The sequence below is a fragment of the Doryrhamphus excisus genome, linkage group LG17 (assembly GCF_037039965.1).
Source record: "Doryrhamphus excisus strain RoL-2023G ecotype Guam linkage group LG17, RoL_Dexc_Guam_v1.1, whole genome shotgun sequence".
In the NCBI taxonomy this organism is placed as follows: domain Eukaryota; kingdom Metazoa; phylum Chordata; class Actinopteri; order Syngnathiformes; family Syngnathidae; genus Doryrhamphus; species Doryrhamphus excisus.
The window spans coordinates 15,270,976-15,292,500 of NC_136373.1; the positions used below are offsets into that span (position 1 = coordinate 15,270,976).

The following is a 21,525-nucleotide window of genomic DNA, read 5'->3' on the forward strand; positions in this document are numbered from 1 at the left end:
GGCTGCTGGCTGATAAAGTGCACTTAACTCCAGGACAAAGCGTCCTCTAAAAATCTATATGTACGTATATGTAGCTTCAGCAGGGCGAGAGTGGATTATACTGTAGGTCTGATAAAGGACCCAGCAGCCCAGATATCAGATACTCTATTGTACTTAAGTAAACACAACCTTGCTTCCTTTGATAACACAAATATGGATCGTTTCATTGCTACTTGGTTTTGCACCGTACTCTGTATCGTTCTTATTTTCACCAAAAGGTATGTGACCACATTGTCCAGTTATAATTCTTTTTTGTTGACCGACCCTGAAAATATTAGCTGGAATTGGATAAGAAATAACATATGTTCAATGTTATTTATGTTTGACTTCTATTATTATCATTTTCTACACCTTGTATTGAGTTGTGGACTCCTACAGAGCAGCTACACACAATAACCCGCACAGAAAACTTTACAGATCTTCCAGAATCTGCACCTATACCAGCTGTATTTCCTTGGATTTGTGTTTTTCCCATCAAAACGGTCTGTTTTGATTTATTCCACCTTCGCCCTTCCTTCCTTCCTTCCTTCCTTCCTTCCTTCCTTCCATCCTTCCTTCCTTCCTTGTCTCCTTCCTTACTTGTCTCCTTCTTTCTTTGTCTCCTTCCTTCCTTCCTTCCTTGTCTCCTTCCTTCCTTATCTCCTTCCTTCCTTCCTTGTCTCTTTCCTTCCTTCCTTGTCTCCTTCCTTCCTTCCTTGTCTCCTTCCTTCCTTCCTTGTCTCCTTGTCGCCTTCCTTGTCTCCTTCCTTCCTTCCTTCCATCCTTCCTTGTCTCCTTCCTTCCTTCCTTGTCTCCTTCCTTCCTTACTTCCCTGTCTCCTTGTCGCCTTCCTTCCTTGTGTCCTTCCTTCCTTCCATCCTTCCTTGACTCCTTCCTTCCTTCCTTGTCTCCTTCCTCCCTTGTCTCCTTCCTTCCTTGCCTCCTTCCATCCTTCCTTGTCTCCTTCCTTGTCTCCTTCCTTCCTTCCTTGTTTCTTTCCTTCCTTCCTTGTCTCCTTCCTTCCTTCCTTATCTCCTTCCTTCCTTCCTTGTCTCTTTCCTTCCTTCCTTGTCTCCTTCCTTCCTTCCTTGTCTCCTTCCTTCCTTCCTTGTCTCCTTGTCGCCTTCCTTGTCTCCTTCCTTCCTTCCTTCCATCCTTCCTTGTCTCCTTCCTTCCTTCCTTGTCTCCTTCCTTCCTTACTTCCCTGTCTCCTTGTCGCCTTCCTTCCTTGTGTCCTTCCTTCCTTCCATCCTTCCTTGACTCCTTCCTTCCTTCCTTGTCTCCTTCCTTCCTTCCTTGTCTCCTTCCTTCCTTGTCTCCTTCCTTCCTTGCCTCCTTCCATCCTTCCTTGTCTCCTTCCTTGTCTCCTTCCTTCCTTCCTTGTTTCTTTCCTTCCTTCCTTGTCTCCTTCCTTCCTTCCTTATCTCCTTCCTTCCTTCCTTGTCTCTTTCCTTCCTTCCTTGTCTCCTTCCTTCCTTCCTTGTCTCCTTCCTTCCTTCCTTGTCTCCTTCCTTGTCTCCTTCCTTCCTTCCTTCCATCCTTCCTTGTCTCCTTCCTTCCTTCCTTGTCTCCTTCCTTCCTTACTTCCCTGTCTCCTTGTCGCCTTCCTTCCTTGTGTCCTTCCTTCCTTCCATCCTCCCTTGACTCCTTCCTTCCTTCCTTGTCTCCTTCCTTCCTTCCTTGTCTCCTTCCTTCCTTGTCTCCTTCCTTCCTTGCCTCCTTCCATCCTTCCTTGTCTCCTTCCTTGTCTCCTTCCTTCCTTCCTTGTTTCTTTCCTTCCTTCCTTGTCTCCTTCCTTCCTTCCTTATCTCCTTGTGGCCTTCCTTCCTTCCTTGTCTCCTTCCTTCCTTTTGTCCTTCCTTCCTTCCTTGTCTCCTTCCTTCCTTGTCTCCTAGCTGTGAGCTCTGCGCGCTAACCACTCGACCATTGGAAATGCCAAATTGAAATAACTACATTTTATTGTGTTTAAAAAATGCCTGAGAGTCGGATGCAGCCAACATTTTGATTGATTGGTTGACTTCAAGTGTGAGAGTACTTCAAATCAACAGTAAAATTCAGAATTAAGTCAAATCTCAAGTATGATGTTTGCCCACCCCGGTCTAGATTATGCTGGAAGTTGTTTCTTTGAAAAAACTGAAAACTGAAACACGACAGCTCACCTGTTCGTCTCTCACAAAGGTGACCCTGCGAGGTTCCGTGCATCCGCGACTGAGCCTGTGTACCGTCTTGTCCTTCAGCAGTGAGGTGTAACCCAGGTGCTCGTAGATGGGGTTGGCGGTCATTCTGGCGATGTATTCCGCCGCCTTGGTCTCGATGTAGAGAGTGATGAGGGCATCTGTGACCAGGTCGTGCACAGACTCGAACCTCTTCTCGGCGACAAAATGCTTCCCATCGTAGAACAACCTGTAGTTGAGCGTCTGAGGCCCAAACCTGGACCGAGACGCGTGGATGAATTGGAGTTTTGGGACTAAAGGACCTCTGTTGACCTCACATTGCTGTTACCTTAAGGCCAATGTGTGCGTCCCTGGTTGTCTTTGACTCTCCCTGATCAGGTAGGAACCCTCAGCTGACCTCAGAAGCTCATCTGCATACTCTCGAGAGATCATGCCATGAAATCTGTAACAAATTATAACATTGGAATTTAAATTACTGTATTTTTTTTTCAGTACAGTAATTAGGGTTACGCTCACTCTCTGCCGTAGTATTTGGGCCTGGTCTCCATCTGTGAAGCAGAAACAACATACTTTGGTGACCTTTGTGATATAAAAGGCTTTTTAATGCATGACACTGTGTATGGAGGGGAACAAAATTAAATAAAATTAAAATAAAACAAAAATTTAATTACATAAAAGGCTTTTTAACGCATGACACTGTGTATGGAAGGGAACAAAATTAAATAAAATTAAAATAAAACAAAAATTAAATTACATAAAAGGCTTTTTAACGCATGACACTATGTATGGAGGGGAACGAAATTAAATAAAATTAAAATAAAACAAAAATTTTATTTACATAAAAGGCTTTTTAATGCATGACACTATATATGGAGGGGAAAGAAATTAAATAAAAATAAAACAAAAATTAAATGACATAAAAGGCTTTTTAATGCATGACACTATGTATGGAGGGGAACAAAATTAAATAAAATTAAAATAAAACGAAAATTTTATTTACATAAAAGGCTTTTTAATGCATGACACTATACGTATATGGAGGGGAAAGAAATTAAATAAAATTAAAATAAAACAAAAATTAAATGACATAAAAGGCTTTTTAATGCATGACACTATGTATGGAAAGGAAAGAAATTAAATAAAATTAAACTAAAACAAAATTAAATGACATATAAGGCTTTTAATGCATGACACTGTGTATGGAGGGGAAAGAAATAAAAATAAAAATAAAAATAAAAATAAAAATAAAAATAAAAATAAAAATAAAAATAAAAATAAAAATAAAAATAAAAATAAAAATAAAAATAAAAATAAAAATAAAAATAAAAATAAAAATAAAAATAAATATAAAATAAAAATAAAAATAATCGTACAGAATAAAAAGTACTGCGTGGGGTTGTAGTACAGTCGAGCATAGCAGTAGAACATTACTGCATTAATCTCGGCAGCACCTTATTTCATCATGTGCAAACAAAACAAGTGTAATAGTCGCCTACTAACGACCGTTATTCTCCATCAGAGTGGAACATTACTACCAGTGACTGAAATAACCAATAAAGAAACTCCCCATCCGGATTCAAAACAGATGTAAACACTACCTTAAAACTGTCGTCGTACATGTGACTAATTTGTCTCGAAAAAAGCTACTGACGTTTCCTGCTATGTTTAACATTTAGTAAAGACGGAATCGAACGTGAGCGAGGTCTCCTTTCAGGGGACGTACTCACCTCCTGAGGACATACGATCCTCTTTGGTCTTGGGGCTTCCTGCTGTAGCTGGTACACTGTCAGAGACACATAGGAGGACGTTAATGACGGCCTGTGTGTGTGTGCAGTTCAAGTGCAAGTTGTAATTACTTCAAAATAGTAAATCGGGGCTTAAAATAAAGTTGTCGATGCCAATTTAAGAGGAGGTAAACGAAATTAGAAGCTAGTACAGGGCAGTGAATGTGGCCCGGACATTGAGAAAAGGGGTAAAATACAGAGTAAACGCTGGAAAAAAGATCACATAAATAACCCAGTCTAGACGACATTGAACATATTTGAAGTTACATGTATGTTTAGGTTTCCAACTAAAACATTGCGTACTTATAATAGTACTGTAATAGTATTAAAACAGTGGTGTGAAAAACTGTTTGCCCCATCAAATACATTTCAATATTAGTCAATGATAACACAAAAGCTAAGCCCTTAGCAGCAACAACTGCAATCAAGTATTTTCAATAACTTGCAATTAGTCTCTTCCAGAGCTTTCCAGCGGAATTTGGGCCGACTATTGGAATATTGGAGGCTTTTCCAGAATGAAGCCTTCTTAAGGTCATGCCACAGCATCTCAATAAGATTCAGGTCAGGACTTGGACTAGGCTACTCCATTGTTTTCATTTGGTTTTTCTTCACTGATTCAGTTTTAAGGTCACCAACAGATGACCTTCAGGATTTTTGGGTAGACAGCAGAATCTGTGCTTCCATTTATCAGTCAGTAAGTCTTACAGGTGCTGAAGCAGCAAAACATCCCCAGACCATCACACTACCTCCACCATATTTTACTGTTGGTATTGGGACTTTAGGTGGTTTTAGTGCTTGTTTTTCTTGTGGTGGAGTCATGACCTTAACTGACCTTAACTAGTGAGGCTTGCATGTTTTTGGATGAGTCGTCGCTACACTCAGGATTAGTTTGGTCGGCCATTCCCAACCCAAGGAAGGTTCACCACTGTTCCATATTTTCATTATTTATGGATAATGGCTCTCACTGTGGTTTGCTGGAGTCCCAACGGTAACTTTTTCCAGGGCTGTGTAGGTTTGGATTTATTAAAAACATTTTAAAAACATGCTAGGTTAATTAGCGACTCCAAATTGTCCATAGGTTATGAATGTGAGTGTGAATGGTTGTTTGTCTATATGTGCCTTGTGATTGGCTGGCTGGCGACCAGTCCAGGATGTATCCCGCCTCTCGCCCGAAGACAGCTGGGATAGGCTCCAGCACCCTACATATCTATTATAATATCTACTAATATACTATATAATATATCTACTATTATAATATCTACTATCTAATATCTATCTAAAAAAACAGTCCATTGTGTCACAGTTTCCATTTGCACTCCTGTGGCTCTCCGGCGGAAATGATTTGAGTCACATCAAATATGGAAGAGTGGATCCATTTGCTCCCACATGGCACAAAACACTGGATGCTGAAGTGGGCGTTAAGAGGACAGAGAGAAAAATGATTTTCTCTGTCGGCAGTAACCTATTTTAATCATGTGAGGAGCACTATTTTGCATGTGTTGTGTCGGCGAGGGCAATGCTTGTGTTTACTATGCTCAACATTAGGAAAAGATGATTTGAATATTAAGGATTTTTTTTTAGCTTTGGGATGTTAGCATACACTCATCTCTCATCATGAATGTCATACTACCCGCTGTAGTTTATTATTTATTTATTTAGAAGGTTATATGGCTAGGGCTCAACTTCCTTTTCACTTCCTGGTTGCTGTGCAGCATCTATTTCAATAGAATACAATACAATACAGGCCGAGTTCTTATAAAATGCCCTTCAGCTACTATGGTGCATTCAAGTACCACCAAACAAAGTGCGAAATCTCAATGCTGGGCAAAAAACATTATTAACCAAGCATAAAAACCTGTATTATCACGTATTTAGAAATTATGACCAACTTATGAGTTAGCAGGCCACACAGCTAGGAGACCAGGGTTCAATTCCGCCCTCGGCCATCTCTTGTGTGGAGTTTGCATGTTCTCCCCGTGCATGCGTGGGTTTTTTTCTCCGGGTACTCCGGTTTCCTCCCACATTCCAAAAACATGCTAGGTTAATTAGCGACTCCAAATTGTCCATAGGTTATGAATGTGAGTGTGAATGGTTGTTTGTCTATATGTGCCCTGTGATTGGCTGGCCACCAGTCTAGGGTGTACCCCGCCTCTCACCCGAAGACGGCTGGGATAGGCTCCAGCACCTTACATATCTATTATAATATCTACTATATTGGATAATACAAGTGTAAAGGCAACTATAGGGGTGCTATTTCATGTCTAGAGGGCTCTAATAATGTTACAAAACAGGAATTGACTATATGTGGCTGGCCACCAGTCTAGAGTGTACACCGCCTCTTGCCCGAAGACAGCTGGGATAGGCTCCAGCACCCTATATATCTACTATAATATCTACTATATTGGGTAATATAAGTGTAAAGGTGATTATAGGGGTGCTATTTCATGTCTACAGGGCTCTAATAATGTTACAAAACAGGAATTGACAATATGTGCCCTGTGATTGGCTGGCCACCAGTCCAGGGTGTACCCCGCCTCTCACCCAAAGACAGCTGGGATAGGCTCCAGCACCCTATATATCTACTACAATATCTACTATATTGGGTAATATAAGTGTAAAGGTGACTATAGGGGTGCTATTTTATGTCTACAGGGCTCTAATAATGTTACAAAACAGGAATTGACAATATGTGCCCTGTGATTGGCTGGCCACCAGTCCAGGGTCTACCCCGCCTCTCACCCAAAGACAGCTGGGATAGGCTCCAGCACCCTATATATCTACTACAATATCTACAATATTGGGTAATATAAGTGTAAAGGTGACTATAGGGGTGCTATTTTATGTCTACAGGGCTTTAATAATGTTACAAAACAGGAATTGACTAAATGTGTCCTGTAATTGACTGGCCACCAGTCGAGGGTGTACCCTGCCTCTCGCCCGAAGACAGCTGGGATAGGCTCCAGCACCCCTGCAACCCTCGTGAGGACCAAAAATCGAGAAATTAGGCCATGAATGCTTAATCGTGACTCCATAATCAAAATTGTGCGTCAAATTCCTGTTTTTAACAAAAAAACATTCAATGTGTATGTAAATTTATGACCAGTTTTGTCATAAAAATATTCAGTTAAAAGGGAAATATATATATACTAATTGGATATGTGATATACTGTACCTGCAAAAATCCAACCCCAAAGCTGTATTATGTAATGTTTAAACAGGAAGAAATCTGTTGGCCTATGCTAATTCACGCCTATTGCACACAATATGAGCCAACATGCACATATGGCGAGAGAATGTGACTGTGTTATTTACGGTCGGTATACTCACAGTAGGACTTCCATATGGGCGCTTGGTAATCCTCGGGGTCTGTGAACACACCAAACATGGACAGGGTCACTGTGCTGCTGTCAACGGTGTAAACAAACGTCTAATCAGCATTGCTGCCTCAAGGACAATCAACACACACACACACACACACACTTTCTCACGGTGCATTGAAAGGAAAGCACAAACACAGCCACAGCAAGTTAACGCATCACATACATCAACTACGACTATGTGGGTGATAAACATCAAGTAACTTAAAATTGTTATTTACAATAGCCCGCAAGGCATGCTGGGTAGTCCTAGTGCAACAACATTAGAATCACTTCCTGATTAAAATATTTTATCTGCCATATTGATATGACTGCAAGTCATGTTTCTTGCTACAGTTTCTTATGTTAAAAGGTTAAAAAAAATCAGGAAATGCACGGTGTGTTTATAAAATTGTAAAATATCCAAATTACCCCTGCATTCATTGATTTTTCTGTATGCGGCCCTCAAAGGAAGATCATTTGGACGTCGCCGACACATTCCTGTGATATTTGCCGGAGGTTTTATTGAAGTAATTACATTGTTATTACTCAGCAATTACTGCCAGGCTGTGGGGAAACTTGCAATAAAAATTGCAATGTACTAAAATGTTCGTCACTCATTATGGTTTAACACACCCTTGTTGACAAAACAATAGAGCACTTTATTTGCGTTTATTTGTTTATTTTCTACCGCTTATCCTCACAAGGGTCGCGGGGGGGGGGGGTGCTGGAGCCTATCCCAACTGACTTCGGGCGAGAGGCGGGGTACAACCTGGACTGGTAGCCAGCCAATCACAAGGGACATTCCTGTTTTGTAACATTATTAGAGCCCTCTCGACTTGAAATAGCACCCCTATAGTCACATTTACACTTATATTACTCAATACAGTTGATATTCATTCATTCATTTTTTACCGCTTATCCTCACGAGGGTCGCCGCCAGTATTGAGATTTCGTACTTTGTTTGGTGGCACTTGAAGGCACCATAGTTGTGTATGACAAACGACCACAAGGTGGCAGAAGGGCATTTTATAAGAACCCACGCATGCACGGGGAGAACATGCAAACTCCACACAGAGATGGCCGAGGGTGGAATTGAACGCGGGTCTCCTAGCTGTGAGGCCTGCGCGCTAACCACTTGCATTTTCCTGGTTTCAGTTTCGAGTTCAGTCTGTACAGTACAGATACAGTAAATAAATATCACTTTCTCAATAGTGTTGATAGCTGTCCCCTGGAGGGTGGGGACTGGGGGGGTGGGGACGGGGTAGGGACGGGGGGGTATGACAGTAAATAAGCACTGAGTTAGAGTAATATTACTACTGTATGATTTCCAATGTGCATAATGAATGATATGAGTCCTTAGGCAGTGAATTCCTTTGCTCTCCACGCCCTTCAAGCCCGAGGTAGAGAAATGAAACACACCTGAGTTCTTGGCCAGATGAATACGGGACCAACCAGTAAGTACTTGTTGGATGACTCATGCCTGGTATTAATGTTTAAACCACGCCATGTTTATTATCTTAGCTCGTGATAGACAGATAGATAGATAGATAGATAGATAGATAGATAGATAGAAGAGATAGAGCGATAGATCAATGAATGGAATGGAATGAAATAGGAAGGAAGGAAGGAAGGAAGGAAGGAAGGATACATAGAGCGATAGATAGAGAGAGCAATGAATGGAATAGGAAGGAAGGAAGGAAGGAAGGATGGATGGATGATAGAGCGATAGATAGATAGAGCAATGAATGGAATCGAATGGAATAGGAAGGAAGGAAGGAAGGAAGGAAGGAAGGAAGGAAGGAAGGAAGGAAGGAAGGAAGGAAGGAAGGAAGGAAGGATAGATGTATAGATAAATAGAGCGATAGATAGATAGAGCAATGAATGGAATAGGAAGGAAGGAAGGAAGGAAGGAAGGATGGATAGATGTATAGATAGATAGAGTGATAGATAGAGAGAGCAATGAATGGAATAGGAAGGAAGGAAGGAAGGAAGGAAGGATGGATAGATGTATAGATAGATAGAGTGATAGATAGAGAGAGCAATGAATGGAATAGGAAGGAAGGAAGGAAGGAAGGATGCATAGAGCGATAGATAGTGAGAGCAATGAATGGAATCGAACGGAATAGGAAGGAAGGAAGGAAGGATGGATGGATGGATAGATGTATAGATAGATAGAGAGAGCAATGAATGGAATGGAATGGAATGGAATAGGAAGGAAGGAAGGAAGGAAGGATAGATGTATAGATAGATAGATAGAGTGATAGATAGAGAGAGCAATGAATGGAATAGGAAGGAAGGAAGGATGGATTAATGGATGGATGATAGAGCGATAGATAGAGAGAGCAATGAATGGAATCAAATGGATAGGAAGGAAGGAAGGAAGGAAGGAAGGAAGGAAGGAAGGAAGGAAGGATAGATGTATAGATAGATAGAGCGATAAATAGATAGAGCAATGAATGGAATGGAATGGAATAGGAAGGAAGGAAGGATGGATGGATGGATAGATGTATAGATAGATAGATAGAGTGATAGATAGAGAGAGCAATGAATGGAATAGGAAGGAAGGAAGGAAGGAAGGATGGATAGATGTATAGATAGATAGATAGAGCGATAGATAGAGAGAGCAATGAATGGAATGGAAGGATGAATGGAATGGAAGGAAGGAAGGAAGGAAGGAAGGAAGGAAGGAAGGAAGGAAGGAAGAAAGGAAGGAAGGAAGGATAGATGGATGGATGGATGGATGGATGGATGGATAGATAGATAGATAGATAGAGAGAGCAATGAATGGAATGGAATAGGAAGGAAGGAAGGAAGGAAGGATGGATAGATGGATGGATGGATGGATGGATGGAGCAATGAATGGAATGGAATAGGAAGGAAGGAAGGAAGGAAGGAAGGAAGGAAAGATGGATGGATGGATAGATGTATAGATAGATAGATAAGCGATAGATAGAGAGAGCAATGAATGGAATGGAATAGGAAGGAAGGAAGGATGGATAGATGGATGGATGGATGGATGGATGGAGCAATGAATGGAATGGAATAGGAAGGAAGGAAGGAAGGATAGATAGATAAACACAGCAGTGAAATTGCCAACAAAATGTCGTTGCCTGGCTCCTGTATCATAATAAAATAATAATATTAATAATAATGTTGATTATTGATTGCACTTGCGACCTGAAAGATTTACTCCCCTCCATTTAATTCAAAGAATCAGATTTCATGTGATTGCTTGCCAAATATTCTCTTTTGAATGGAATCCTGCTCACCCATCATCCTCTGCTTCTGCAGCAAAGGAAGCCAGTCTTCTGTATCTGCAAGTAAACACGCACACATGACGCAAATATCCGCAAAACATCAAAAGGATTTTTAGAGTGATTGGCTGATGATGCAAGAAGGCACAGCTGGAGGCCTTTTTTCTCCACCCTCAAACATAAAGTCATTAGATACGTTGCCCACAATTCCTCTCCACTCAAAGGCACTCAATAAAATAATGATGGTGTCAGCTCCAGTGACAAAGAGCATGAGTGATGAATAAAGACTGTACCCTGCTGGTGTCTCTGCTATGGAGGACCTTGGTGATGTTTCATTTCTTTGTTTTTTTCTTCACGCTACATGGAGATAGCGATGGCATGCCCGAGATTCCATAGTGAAAGAAATTTACCTCCCTTTCCGTGTGGAAGTGGTACTTTTTCAGCTTCTTCCCCACTCAGGTCTAAACCCTTTTTCGGGTTTAGAATCAATTAAATGCAGGCTAATTTGTTAGCTTGATATGCTTAAGGCAGCTGTCATTCTCACCGTGCAAATCAATCAAGTGACAAACAAGTGAGGATGGCTGATGGGCTGGCATTGATCTTCTAATACCATGCAATCAAACCACATTACGTCAGTGATACTAGGAAGGCTGAAATGACGTCAGCCTCCCTCATGGCTCAAGCAATATAATTCTTTACAGAGATGATATGCACTATGGAATGAAGTTAAAATAGATGTTGTTTTTATTTTAAACTCATATTGTACTCGCCTTGTATATTTCTTACCTATCTTTGGAGTGTTAAGGTGCTGTGTGATGATTTTAGCATACGATGACACCTTGAGTCAGACTGCTATATTGAATAATGACCTTTCTAATAGTCGGAAGGTGACTTTTGCAACCACATTACGTTGGAAATAGTAGGAACGCTGCAATGATGTCAGCCTCCCTCTGTCTCCCTGCAGTGGACAGAGGTAGCATTGCAGCCCCCGTGCAGCAATAAGCGATATAATGCTTTACTGAGATGATATGCATTATGGGATGAAGTTAAAATAGATGTTGTTTTTATTTTAAACTCGTATTGCTACTTGCCTTGTATATTTCTTACCTATCTTTGAAGTGTTAAGGTGCTGTGTGATGATTCTAGCATACAATGACACCTTGAGTCAGACTGATATATTGAATAATGACCTTTCCAATAGTCGTGAGCTCACTTTTGGAACCATATTACGTTGGAAAAAGTAGGAACGCTGCAATGATGTCAGCCTCCCTGTCTCTCCTTGTGGTGGACAGAGGTAGCATTGCAGCGTCCAGGCAGCAATAAGCGATATAATGCTTTACTGGGATGATATGCATTATGGGATAAAGTAAAAAATAGCTGTTTTTTTATTTTAAACAGGTATATTTCGAGTGTTAAGGTGCTGTGTGATGATTCTAGCATACAATAACACCGTGAGTCAGACTGCTATATTGAATAATGACCTTTCCAATCGTCGTGGGCTCACTTTTGGCCGGTGATCGGCTCCTGACAAAAAAAAATAGTAGTGAGATTCTTCAACCTTTGACCTCCAAGAAACCACATTTAGACTTAACACGACAGCTGCAAGGCACCAAATCCTTCTTGCTGACACACGTGATGAAAAAGGTTCACATTTTTTGGACCTAAACCGCATTTTCTCTTTGCACACGGCCGTGTGTTTGCTGTGATCACGTGACACGTAAGCTGTGTCATGAAGTCATGTGACCTTTACCAAGCCTGTAGGATTACCTAACAAGCCAAGAGGAAGGGAGAAAAAAAAATGGAGGTATTGTGACTGCCCTGTGTGTGTGAGCAGTAGGGAGACCATCTGTGTGTGATGAGGTCCAAAAACTAGCGATCCACCACTCGCCTTTGATGCGGTTAACAACTCGCAGGTACAAGGTCGCTTGGCTCTGACGGCCGTACTTACGTAGCTAGACCGCCTGATACTGTAAAACACGCAGCTAAGTCATTCTAAGTCGACTAATCCAGTCCTACACCAGCCACGCTGGAAAGGAGAACAAATGTAAGCAGTGGAAAGAACAGCGGTATTTAACATTTCATTCCATTGCTTTCAACTGTTTTGTCATTTGAGGTCCAAAGCTGAGGGTATTTTTTTTTTACTCCATCCCATAATTTCTCTAATATCTCCATATTGTGTGCATGTATAATATCCGCTCCTGTATGTATGAAGGCTGTATCTACTATGTTATCATGTTGAATTGCACTGTATTGTTCGAGTGGTTAGCGCGCAGGCCTCACAGCTAGGAGACCCAGGGTTCAATTCCAAGCTCGGCCATCTCTGTGTGGAGTTTGCATGTTCTCCCTGTGCATGTGTGGGTTTTCTTCCGGGTACTCCGGTTTCCTCCCACATTCCAAAAACATGCTAGGTTAATTAGCGACTCCAAATTGTCCATAGGTATGAATGTGAGTGTGAATGGTTGTTTGATAATATGTGCCCTGTGATTGGCTGGCCACCAGTCCAGGGTGTACCCCGCCTCTCGCCCCAAGACTCCAGCACCCTATATATCTACTATAATATCTACTATATTGGGTAATATAAATGTAAAGGCGACTATAGGGGTGCTATTTCATGTCTACAGGGCTCTAATAATGTTACAAAACATTATTAGTACAAAACATACATGTGCCCTGTGATTGGCTGGCCACCAGTCAAGGGTGTACCCCTCCTCAGCTGGGATAGGCTCCAGCAACCCTCGTGAGGATAAGCCTTAGAGAATGAATGAATGAATATCTACTGTATTGGATAATATAAGTGTAAAGGTGACTATAGGGGTGCTATTTCATGACTAGAGGGCTCTAATAATGTGACAAAACAGGAATGTGCCCCAGTCCAGGGTGTACCCCGCCTCTTGCCCGAAGACAGATGGGATAGGCTCCAGCACCCTATATATCTACTATATTGGGTAATATAAGTGTCAAGGCGACTATAGGGGTGCTATTTCATGTCTACAGGGCTCTAATAATGTTACAAAACATTATTAGTACAAAACATACATGTGCCCTGTGATTGGCTGGCCACCAGTCAAGGGTGTACCCCGCCTCAGCTGGGATAGGCTCCAGCAACCCTCGTGAGGATAAGCGTTAGAGAACGAATGAATGAATGAATATCTACTGTATTGGGTAATATAAGTGTAAAGGTGACTATAGGGGTGCTATTTCATGACTAGAGGGCTCTAATAATGTTACAAAACAGGAATGTGCCCTGTGTTTAGCTGGCCACCAGTCCAGGGTGTACCAGCTGGGATAGGCTCCAGCACCCCCGTGACCCTCGTGAGGATAAGCGGTAGAGAATGAATGAATGAATATCTACTGTATTGGATAATATAAGTGTAAAGGTGACTATAGGGGTGCTATTTCATGACTAGAGGGCTCTAATAATGTGACAAAACAGGAATGTGCCCCAGTCCAGGGTGTACCCCGCCTCTTGCCCGAAGACAGCTGGGATAGGCTTCAGCACCCCCCCCCCCGACGCTTGAATGAATGCATTATGTGTTAAACCATAATGAGTGACGAACATTTTAGTACATTGCAATTTTTATTGCAAGTTTATTGCTGAGTAATAATAATTAAATTAAATTAAAAACCTCCGGTGTGCCCTGTGATTGGCTGGCTGGGGTACCCCGCCTCTCGCCCAAAGACAGCTGGGATAGGCTCCAGCACCCCCGCGACACTCGTGAGGATAAGCAATAGAAAATGAATGAATGAATGAATTTTCTACGTGCTCACAGCAGGACAGCAAGGTAGAGTGTGAGCACAAGCGGCCGCCAAAAAGCACTTCCTTTGCAGCCAGAACAGACGACCCCCCCCCCCCTCCCCCCCATTTGGGGCACAAACAGCGCCAGGATTCATTTTGCCTCGTGGTGGAGATTATTCAAATGTCGAGTGGGATTGCCAAAAAAGCTCGGCTTGACAATAATCATACCCTTGTGACAAGCACTCCATCCCTGGCGGTACTGCGGCGACTAACCTCTGATAATTATGCTGAGAGTACGTAGTAATGACAGACCTCCCAATGCACCCCGAGAAAAGTTTCCTCTTCAAGCAAGCAGAAGCAGCTGCTCTCCGAGATAAAGCTTTTGTGAAACGTGTGGTTTATACCTCAGCATGCAATGAATGACCGTCACTACCACCGGGCGACGCCTCGGGAAATGAGACTCTCCTGTGAGGCGTGTTTGGTTTGGGATGAATGTGGCTTCGTTTTCCCTCCCCGATTTGCCCATTTTTGCCACGCTGGAGTAAAAGTCTAAAATAACTGGGGCAACATAACCGAAATGATGACAACGTTAATGCCTAGAGTGGAACACAAAACACATGACTCCGATCCTTGGCAAGGTTTCTAGTATGTCACGTCAACAGATAATGCACTTTGTACTTTTAGCCTGTAAGCAAACATGACAAGGCTGCTTAATCAACATTGAAAGGTGCACACACACACACACACACAAACACACATAAAAATTAGGAACACTTACACAATCTAAACAAGAGCCTGCCATATAAAATCTGCTCAGCTCAGTTTTGATTGAGGTATTAATTTAATTTGTTAATTTAATTTAATTATTTTTTAATTAATTAATTTAATTAGTATTGTGGTTGTACTTCTTATGTACTTCCTTCTTTCACTGCGTTTAAACATTCAAAAACTGTATTCAAAAATGTATTTTTAATCTGTGATTAATTGAGTTAACTATGACCAAAATGCGATTAGTCACAATTAACGATTTAATCACACTAGTTTATATACTATACAGACTGAAGGTCTGTGATTAATTGAGTTAACCATGCATGAAATGTGATTAATCACAATTAACTATTTGAATCACGCTAGTTTATATACTATACAGACTGAAGGTCTGTGATTAATTATGAGTTACCCATGAAGCAAATGTGATTAATCACAATTAACTATTTGAATCACACTAGTTTATATACTATACAGGCTGAAGGTCTGTGATTAATTATAAGTTAACTATGAACCAAATGCAATTAATCACAATTAACCATTTTAATCACACTAGTTTATATACTATACAGACGGAAGGTTTGTGATTAATTGTGAGTTAACTATGAACAAAATGTGATTAATCACAATTAACTATTTTAATCACACTAGTTTATATACTATACAGGCTGAAGGTCTGTGATTAATTATGTGTTAACCAAGAAACAAATGTGATTAATCACAATTAACTATTTTAATCACACTAGTTTATATACTATACAGACTGAAGGTAGTTTTGTTGCCGGGTAGAAATGGACTGAATTGAAACGCATTGAATCACAGTATTGTGACATATTGGGGTTTGAACGACGCCAGTGAACTTCCAAGCTTGGCGCCGCATGATGGAAAGTGGAGTAGACATGCCAAACACAATCCATACTTGCAAACCCACCACTGGTTGGAAAGTCAGGAAGGAAACTATGGCTGGGAATGACATGCTAAGGACGACATTAAACATAAACATGTGCAGAAATAAGAGCATGCAGCCATACACAATACATGATGCACTATAATCGTCACCATTGTTGATTTACCGGATGACAAGGATGAACCAGACAGGCTGGAGTTGCTGGAGGCTGCCATCCCGTCCCTCCACTTCCTCACTGGCGCTTGGCTGAGGTGCGCTCCCGGCAGAAGCTCCTGCCCGGCGGTGTCTCCATGTCCCTGGCGTCCCTGAGCGCTTCACCGAAGACCGGTCCAGCAACCAGCCCCCGGAAGCCAGACGGAGTATAAACCGAGACGATTCAATCCTCCCCCAAACTGCGGCAAAAAAAAGGTGCAGCGGATGAAAAAGGATAGATGTCCACCGTGGATGGGGAGTGGAGGTGTGCGGGTGGTGGATGCACGCAGCAGCCTGCTTCCATGTGCCTCCTGGAGGCTCGCAGTAAACACACTCGCCGCAGAGACGCGCCTTCTTAAAGTGAAAGTTTGGCTTTGCGGATGAAATCAAACCCAAACAATTTTAACTCTATGGATTATATTACAATCACTCGGGCTATATTTTCCCACGGGATGCACTTATCAGGATTTAAAATGTAATCTAAAGATCAATCATGCCAGTAATTATCTAGGGCATTGAATTCAACCATGATAAGTAGTAACAGCGCCATCTGGTGGACGGGCTACTTTATGACGTCTCTTCTTCAACCTCTTTATGGCAGACTAACGTTTATTTTGAAAATAAGGGACGTTTTCCGGAAAACAAAGGAAATTCTGATCTGCCACCAGCACACAGTTCATTTTCTATTCATGTTACACCTGTGGTGCCCAAACTCCGGCCTGGGAGCCATTTGTGGTCCACAGCTTGTTGTTGTTTCATTGGTCTGTGAACTAATAAAACGTCTTAAACACTTGCACACAACAACATAAGCAAATATGATTAAGAGCTAAATTAATAATAACCACAATTACCAAATGTAAGCGAGCGTGAAGGAACTGCAGATGTCTTTTCCATATCACACCACAATAACTTTTTTTAATTTTTTGTTACCTTTTTGTTATTAAGGCAGAGAAAAAATATACAGTACTGAATATATACAGCTGCGATTCCGAGATTGATCTATAGAGGGCAGTAACGTTTACCAGCTAGTTTGAGTCGCAAGGCAGCCCGAGAGAGAAGAAGAATGCGGAAATTGGTATTGAAGGTGTGGCGTACATTTTTCTGTAAGGTATACAATTTAAGGTTTCGTTTACGCCAACAAAAGGTTGATTTGTGCCCAGTAATCCCAAATAATTGTTTAATTGACATTACAATATTTAGAATAACAAACGCGTAAAACGCTATAAACTAACGTAGCTGCGCTGCTGGCATCGCACCTGTACTTCCACTAAGTAAAATATCCACTTATACTTAATAACAAGCTAATAACTACATCTACAGTTTAGTTTATAACACAGTTAACTCACCAAATTGGAGTAAAACATGTCGCGATATGACTGCTTTGGGTTTTCATCCAACATTTGACGACGAGTGAGCGTCCTGCAAGTCAACTACCGGGGAAAATAAAGGCGGTGTTTAGTGATCACATGGGTCTCAAAGTGGCACGTGAGTTTAAACAGGGCCGGTCATGTTAGTGTTGTGACGTTCACGAACGAACCGGTTCTTTTCAACGGCTCATTAATATGAACGATGGGAACCGAGTTGTAGCTGGGAGCCGCCCCCGGTGCTGATTAGATTTGCAAATAGCATCACGTCACGTGGTGCACGGTGACTTAAATCTTAATAAATATATAAATGAGCCAAATGAGACAGTTTTTTTGAACGGCTCTTTGAAAGAAACGGCTCATCAAGATCCGGCTCCACCCAAAGAGCCCAAAAGCCCATCTCTAGGTCATGTGACTTACGAGCCACTTTTCACCCAGCACTCATAGTATGTTGTGATCGACAGAGTGAAAACATGAGGTGAGTTTGAATCGAATTACCTTCATTTCGGAAATATGTATTCCATTTTTAATGTAAGCTTCTTTGTACACAATGGCAGAGCGTGGATGGAAACATTCCTGGTACTGTTGGCCGCTGCGGTTCCAGTCCAAACACGGAGATGCTCGTCCTTTTTCTGCACAAAATACCGCAATATCAGCAGCCTCAATGGCGTGGACCCTGGATCTCCTCTTTTTATCACTCCTTACCTGGAGAAGGGCGCCATTGATGAAGGTCGATGTGCATCTCACTACAGTTCAGATCAGTCACTGCTTGGCACTAATGGATATGTTTTCTATGTGTACCAGCCAGGACACTAAGCCAGGTTGGAGAGCTACCTGGTGAAAACGTGAAGAGTTATGCTGGTTATCTCACAGTCAACAAGAAATACAACAGTAATCTCTTCTTCTGGTTCTTCCCTGCACTTATGGTAAAGGCAAACTTATCAAAAAAATAATACATACATAATGTGACACAGATTTAAACATGCTTTTTACAAGCTGCACTTAAAAGCATCATGTGATTACAGTACGCTTGCGTAATGCAACACAGCACTAAAACAATAACAATTCAAGCAATACAGTAGTTTAATGTTTTGATGAATTTAGCAAAAGTCAACTTAATGTAATGTAGTTAACGTTGTTTATATTAAAAAAAGCATAAAGAAACTCATAACTAGTAAATATCTGCTTATTATTGTTACTATTGGGACAGTACTAGCAAAGTTTCCGTGATTTAGTTGTTACAGTATTAGCTTAACACTGCAATACCAAATGCTGCCAGAGGGTGGTGGTAAAATGCTGCCATTTTGTCTGACTGTTCCAGCCTTCCCAGAAGAAGGCCCCGGTTCTGCTGTGGCTCCAAGGTGGTCCCGGTGGCACGTCACTGTTTGGGCTCTTTGTGGAACATGGACCCTATGTGGTTTATAAGAACATGACGGGTAAATATTTAACCTTTTGCGTGCAAAGTGTGATGATGTTATGATATGAATAAAATGTCGTAAAATGTGTTGTCGATTTGTGTTGTTGTTGCAGTGGGACTGAGGGATTACGCGTGGACCCAAAGATATTCTGTGTTATACATTGATAATCCAGTAGGTGTTGCGTTTAGATACATGTAATTTTTTTTGATACAAGATGTTTGGCCTTGTGTGCATGCAAACGTTTTTTTTTCTTCTATTTTTGTCCAGGTTGGAACCGGTTACAGCTTCACTGATGACGATAGAGGTTTTGCTCAGAATCAGGATGATGTTGGCAGAGATCTATACAGGTAAACCGCTGCCTACTGTTCATGATATCACTTTCACTGATTTGTATATTAAAATGTTACATTTTTGTTTCTCTTCAAGTGCTCTAACACAGTTCTTCCAACTCTTTCCTGAATATCAGTCCAATGAGTTCTATGCTACTGGAGAGGCAAGTCAACAAGCCTAGCATAGTTTGCACCGTTCATGATTTTTTTTTGCATGTTTGTTACACTAAAATCATCAACAAAAATGTAAATATTAGTCAATGACAACACAAAAATGCAGTTTTTAAATGAAAGTTTTTATTATTAAGGGAGACTAATTGTGATTTGTAAGTCTGCAGAAGGTTGTTAAGCCATTTCTAAAGCTCTGGGACTCCAGCAAACCACAGCGAGAGCCAAAAATGCAGTTTTTAAATGAAACTTTTTATTATTAGGGGGGCTAATTGTGATCTGTAAGTCTGCAGAAGTTTGTTAAGCCATTTCTAAAGCTCTGGGACTCCAGCAAACCACAGCAAGAGCCAAAAATGCATTTTTTAAATGAAACTTTTTATTATTAAGGGCGACTAATTTATGATTTGTAAGTCTGCAGAAGGTTGTTAAGCCATTTCTAAAGCTCTGGGACTCCAGCAAACCACAGCGAGAGGTAAGATGCTGGTGAACCTTCCCAACTAAAATGACCCCAAGAGTGTAGCAAAAAACGGCCTGTATGGCAGAGTTCCAAGACCAAAACCATTTCAGAACAAAAATAACATTAAGGCTTGTCTCAGTTTTGCCAGATATCCAGGAAATACTCTTTTAAAGTAACACCATCTTTGAGAAAAAGAACATAATTCCAACAGTAAAATACGGTGGAGGTAGTGTGATGGTCTGGGGCTGTTTTGCTGCTTCAGGACCTGGAAGACTTGCTGTGATAAATAGAAGCAGGAAAGATGAGTGGGGGGAAATTCTGTAGCTGGATAAGGGCTCTCACTGTGGTTTGCTGGAGTCCCAAAGCTAACCTTTTCCAGACTGATAGATTAAATTTATGTTCAGTTGTATTGTCATTGACTAATATTTACATTTGTGATGATCTGAAACAAACCTTTCCCCACCAGTGGATACTAGAAATGCTTTTACAACATGACATTGACTAGTTTTAGTGCTGGATGTTAAACAATAAAATAAAAATCTTATTTTTTCCATGATGACATATAGTCATACGCGGGGAAGTACGTTCCTGCCGTCTCATACTACATCCATAAAAACAACCCCACCGCCAAGGTGAAGATCAACTTTAAAGGCATGGCCATCGGCGACGGCTTGTGTGACCCGGAAATGGTGCGTATCTGTCAACACTAGTGGGATTTTCTTTCCACGGTAGAGAGATATTCTCCTGTTGTTTTTGCAATCAGATGCTGGGTGGCTATGGCGAGTTCTTGTACCAGACGGGCATGATTGACGAAGTCCAAAAACAGTACGTCATCAAGCAGACCGACCTGGGGGTCAAACTCATCCAACAGCAGGAATGGCTGGAAGCCTTTAAGGTGCAGTATCATCTCATTCGGCTTGTTAGGCTAATTGCTATAGACAATAGCAACTGCAGGAAGTATTAGCGTCCAGAAACTAGAATAATACATATTTTCGATTATTATATCTATTATAGACTGCACGGTGGTTAAGTGGTTAGCGCGCATGCCTCACAGCTCGAAGACCCGAGTTCAATCCCACCCTGGGCCATCTCTGTGTGGAGTTTGCATGATCTCCCCGTGCATGCGTGGGGTTTCCTCCCACATTCCAAAAAACATGCTAGGTTAATTAGCGACTCCAAATTGTCCATAGGTATGAATGTGAGTGTGAATGGTTGTTTGTCTATATGTTCCCTGTGATTGGCTGGCGGCCAGTCCAGGGTGTACCCCGCCTCTCGCCCGAAGACAGCTGGGATAGGCTCCAGCACCCTATATATCTACTATAATATCTACTATATTGGGTAATGTAAGTGTAAATGTGACTATAGGGGTGCTATTTTATGTCTAGAGGGCTCTAATAATGTTACAAAACAGGAAGTGACTCATCACGGGTCAGCTAGCTGTGATGAAGTGTACATGTTGTACCCTGACAGCTGGGATAGGCTCCAGCACACCCCCCCCCCCCGCGACCCGTGAGGATAAGCGGTAGAGAATGAATATAAGTGTAGGGGTGACTATAGGGTTGCTATTTCATGTCTAGAGGGCTCTAATAATGTTAAA

The 21,525-nt window shown here is 41.5% G+C and overlaps 2 protein-coding genes across 2 annotated transcripts in view; one reads left to right on the forward strand and one right to left on the reverse strand.

The window, feature by feature from the left end:
* Positions 1-17,661, reverse strand: part of chn2 (chimerin 2) — a 32,653-nt gene extending 14,992 nt beyond the window's left edge. The window contains exons 1-8 of the mRNA XM_078798119.1: positions 17,539-17,661; positions 16,167-16,392; positions 10,605-10,649; positions 7,304-7,342; positions 3,920-3,975; positions 2,709-2,740; positions 2,521-2,634; positions 2,178-2,448 (exon numbers count right to left, since the gene is read on the reverse strand). Of these exons, the coding sequence (XP_078654245.1) occupies positions 2,178-2,448; positions 2,521-2,634; positions 2,709-2,740; positions 3,920-3,975; positions 7,304-7,342; positions 10,605-10,649; positions 16,167-16,215 (606 nt within the window). The 5' untranslated portion in view covers positions 16,216-16,392; positions 17,539-17,661. The remainder of the gene's footprint in view (positions 1-2,177; positions 2,449-2,520; positions 2,635-2,708; positions 2,741-3,919; positions 3,976-7,303; positions 7,343-10,604; positions 10,650-16,166; positions 16,393-17,538) is intronic.
* Positions 17,183-21,525, forward strand: part of cpvl (carboxypeptidase vitellogenic like) — a 6,858-nt gene continuing 2,515 nt past the window's right edge. Inside the window, exons 1-9 of the mRNA XM_058085599.2 lie at positions 17,183-18,034; positions 18,114-18,286; positions 18,361-18,482; positions 18,878-18,992; positions 19,087-19,145; positions 19,242-19,321; positions 19,401-19,467; positions 20,495-20,617; positions 20,692-20,823. Coding sequence (XP_057941582.2) covers positions 18,030-18,034; positions 18,114-18,286; positions 18,361-18,482; positions 18,878-18,992; positions 19,087-19,145; positions 19,242-19,321; positions 19,401-19,467; positions 20,495-20,617; positions 20,692-20,823 — 876 coding nt within the window. The 5' untranslated portion in view covers positions 17,183-18,029. The remainder of the gene's footprint in view (positions 18,035-18,113; positions 18,287-18,360; positions 18,483-18,877; positions 18,993-19,086; positions 19,146-19,241; positions 19,322-19,400; positions 19,468-20,494; positions 20,618-20,691; positions 20,824-21,525) is intronic.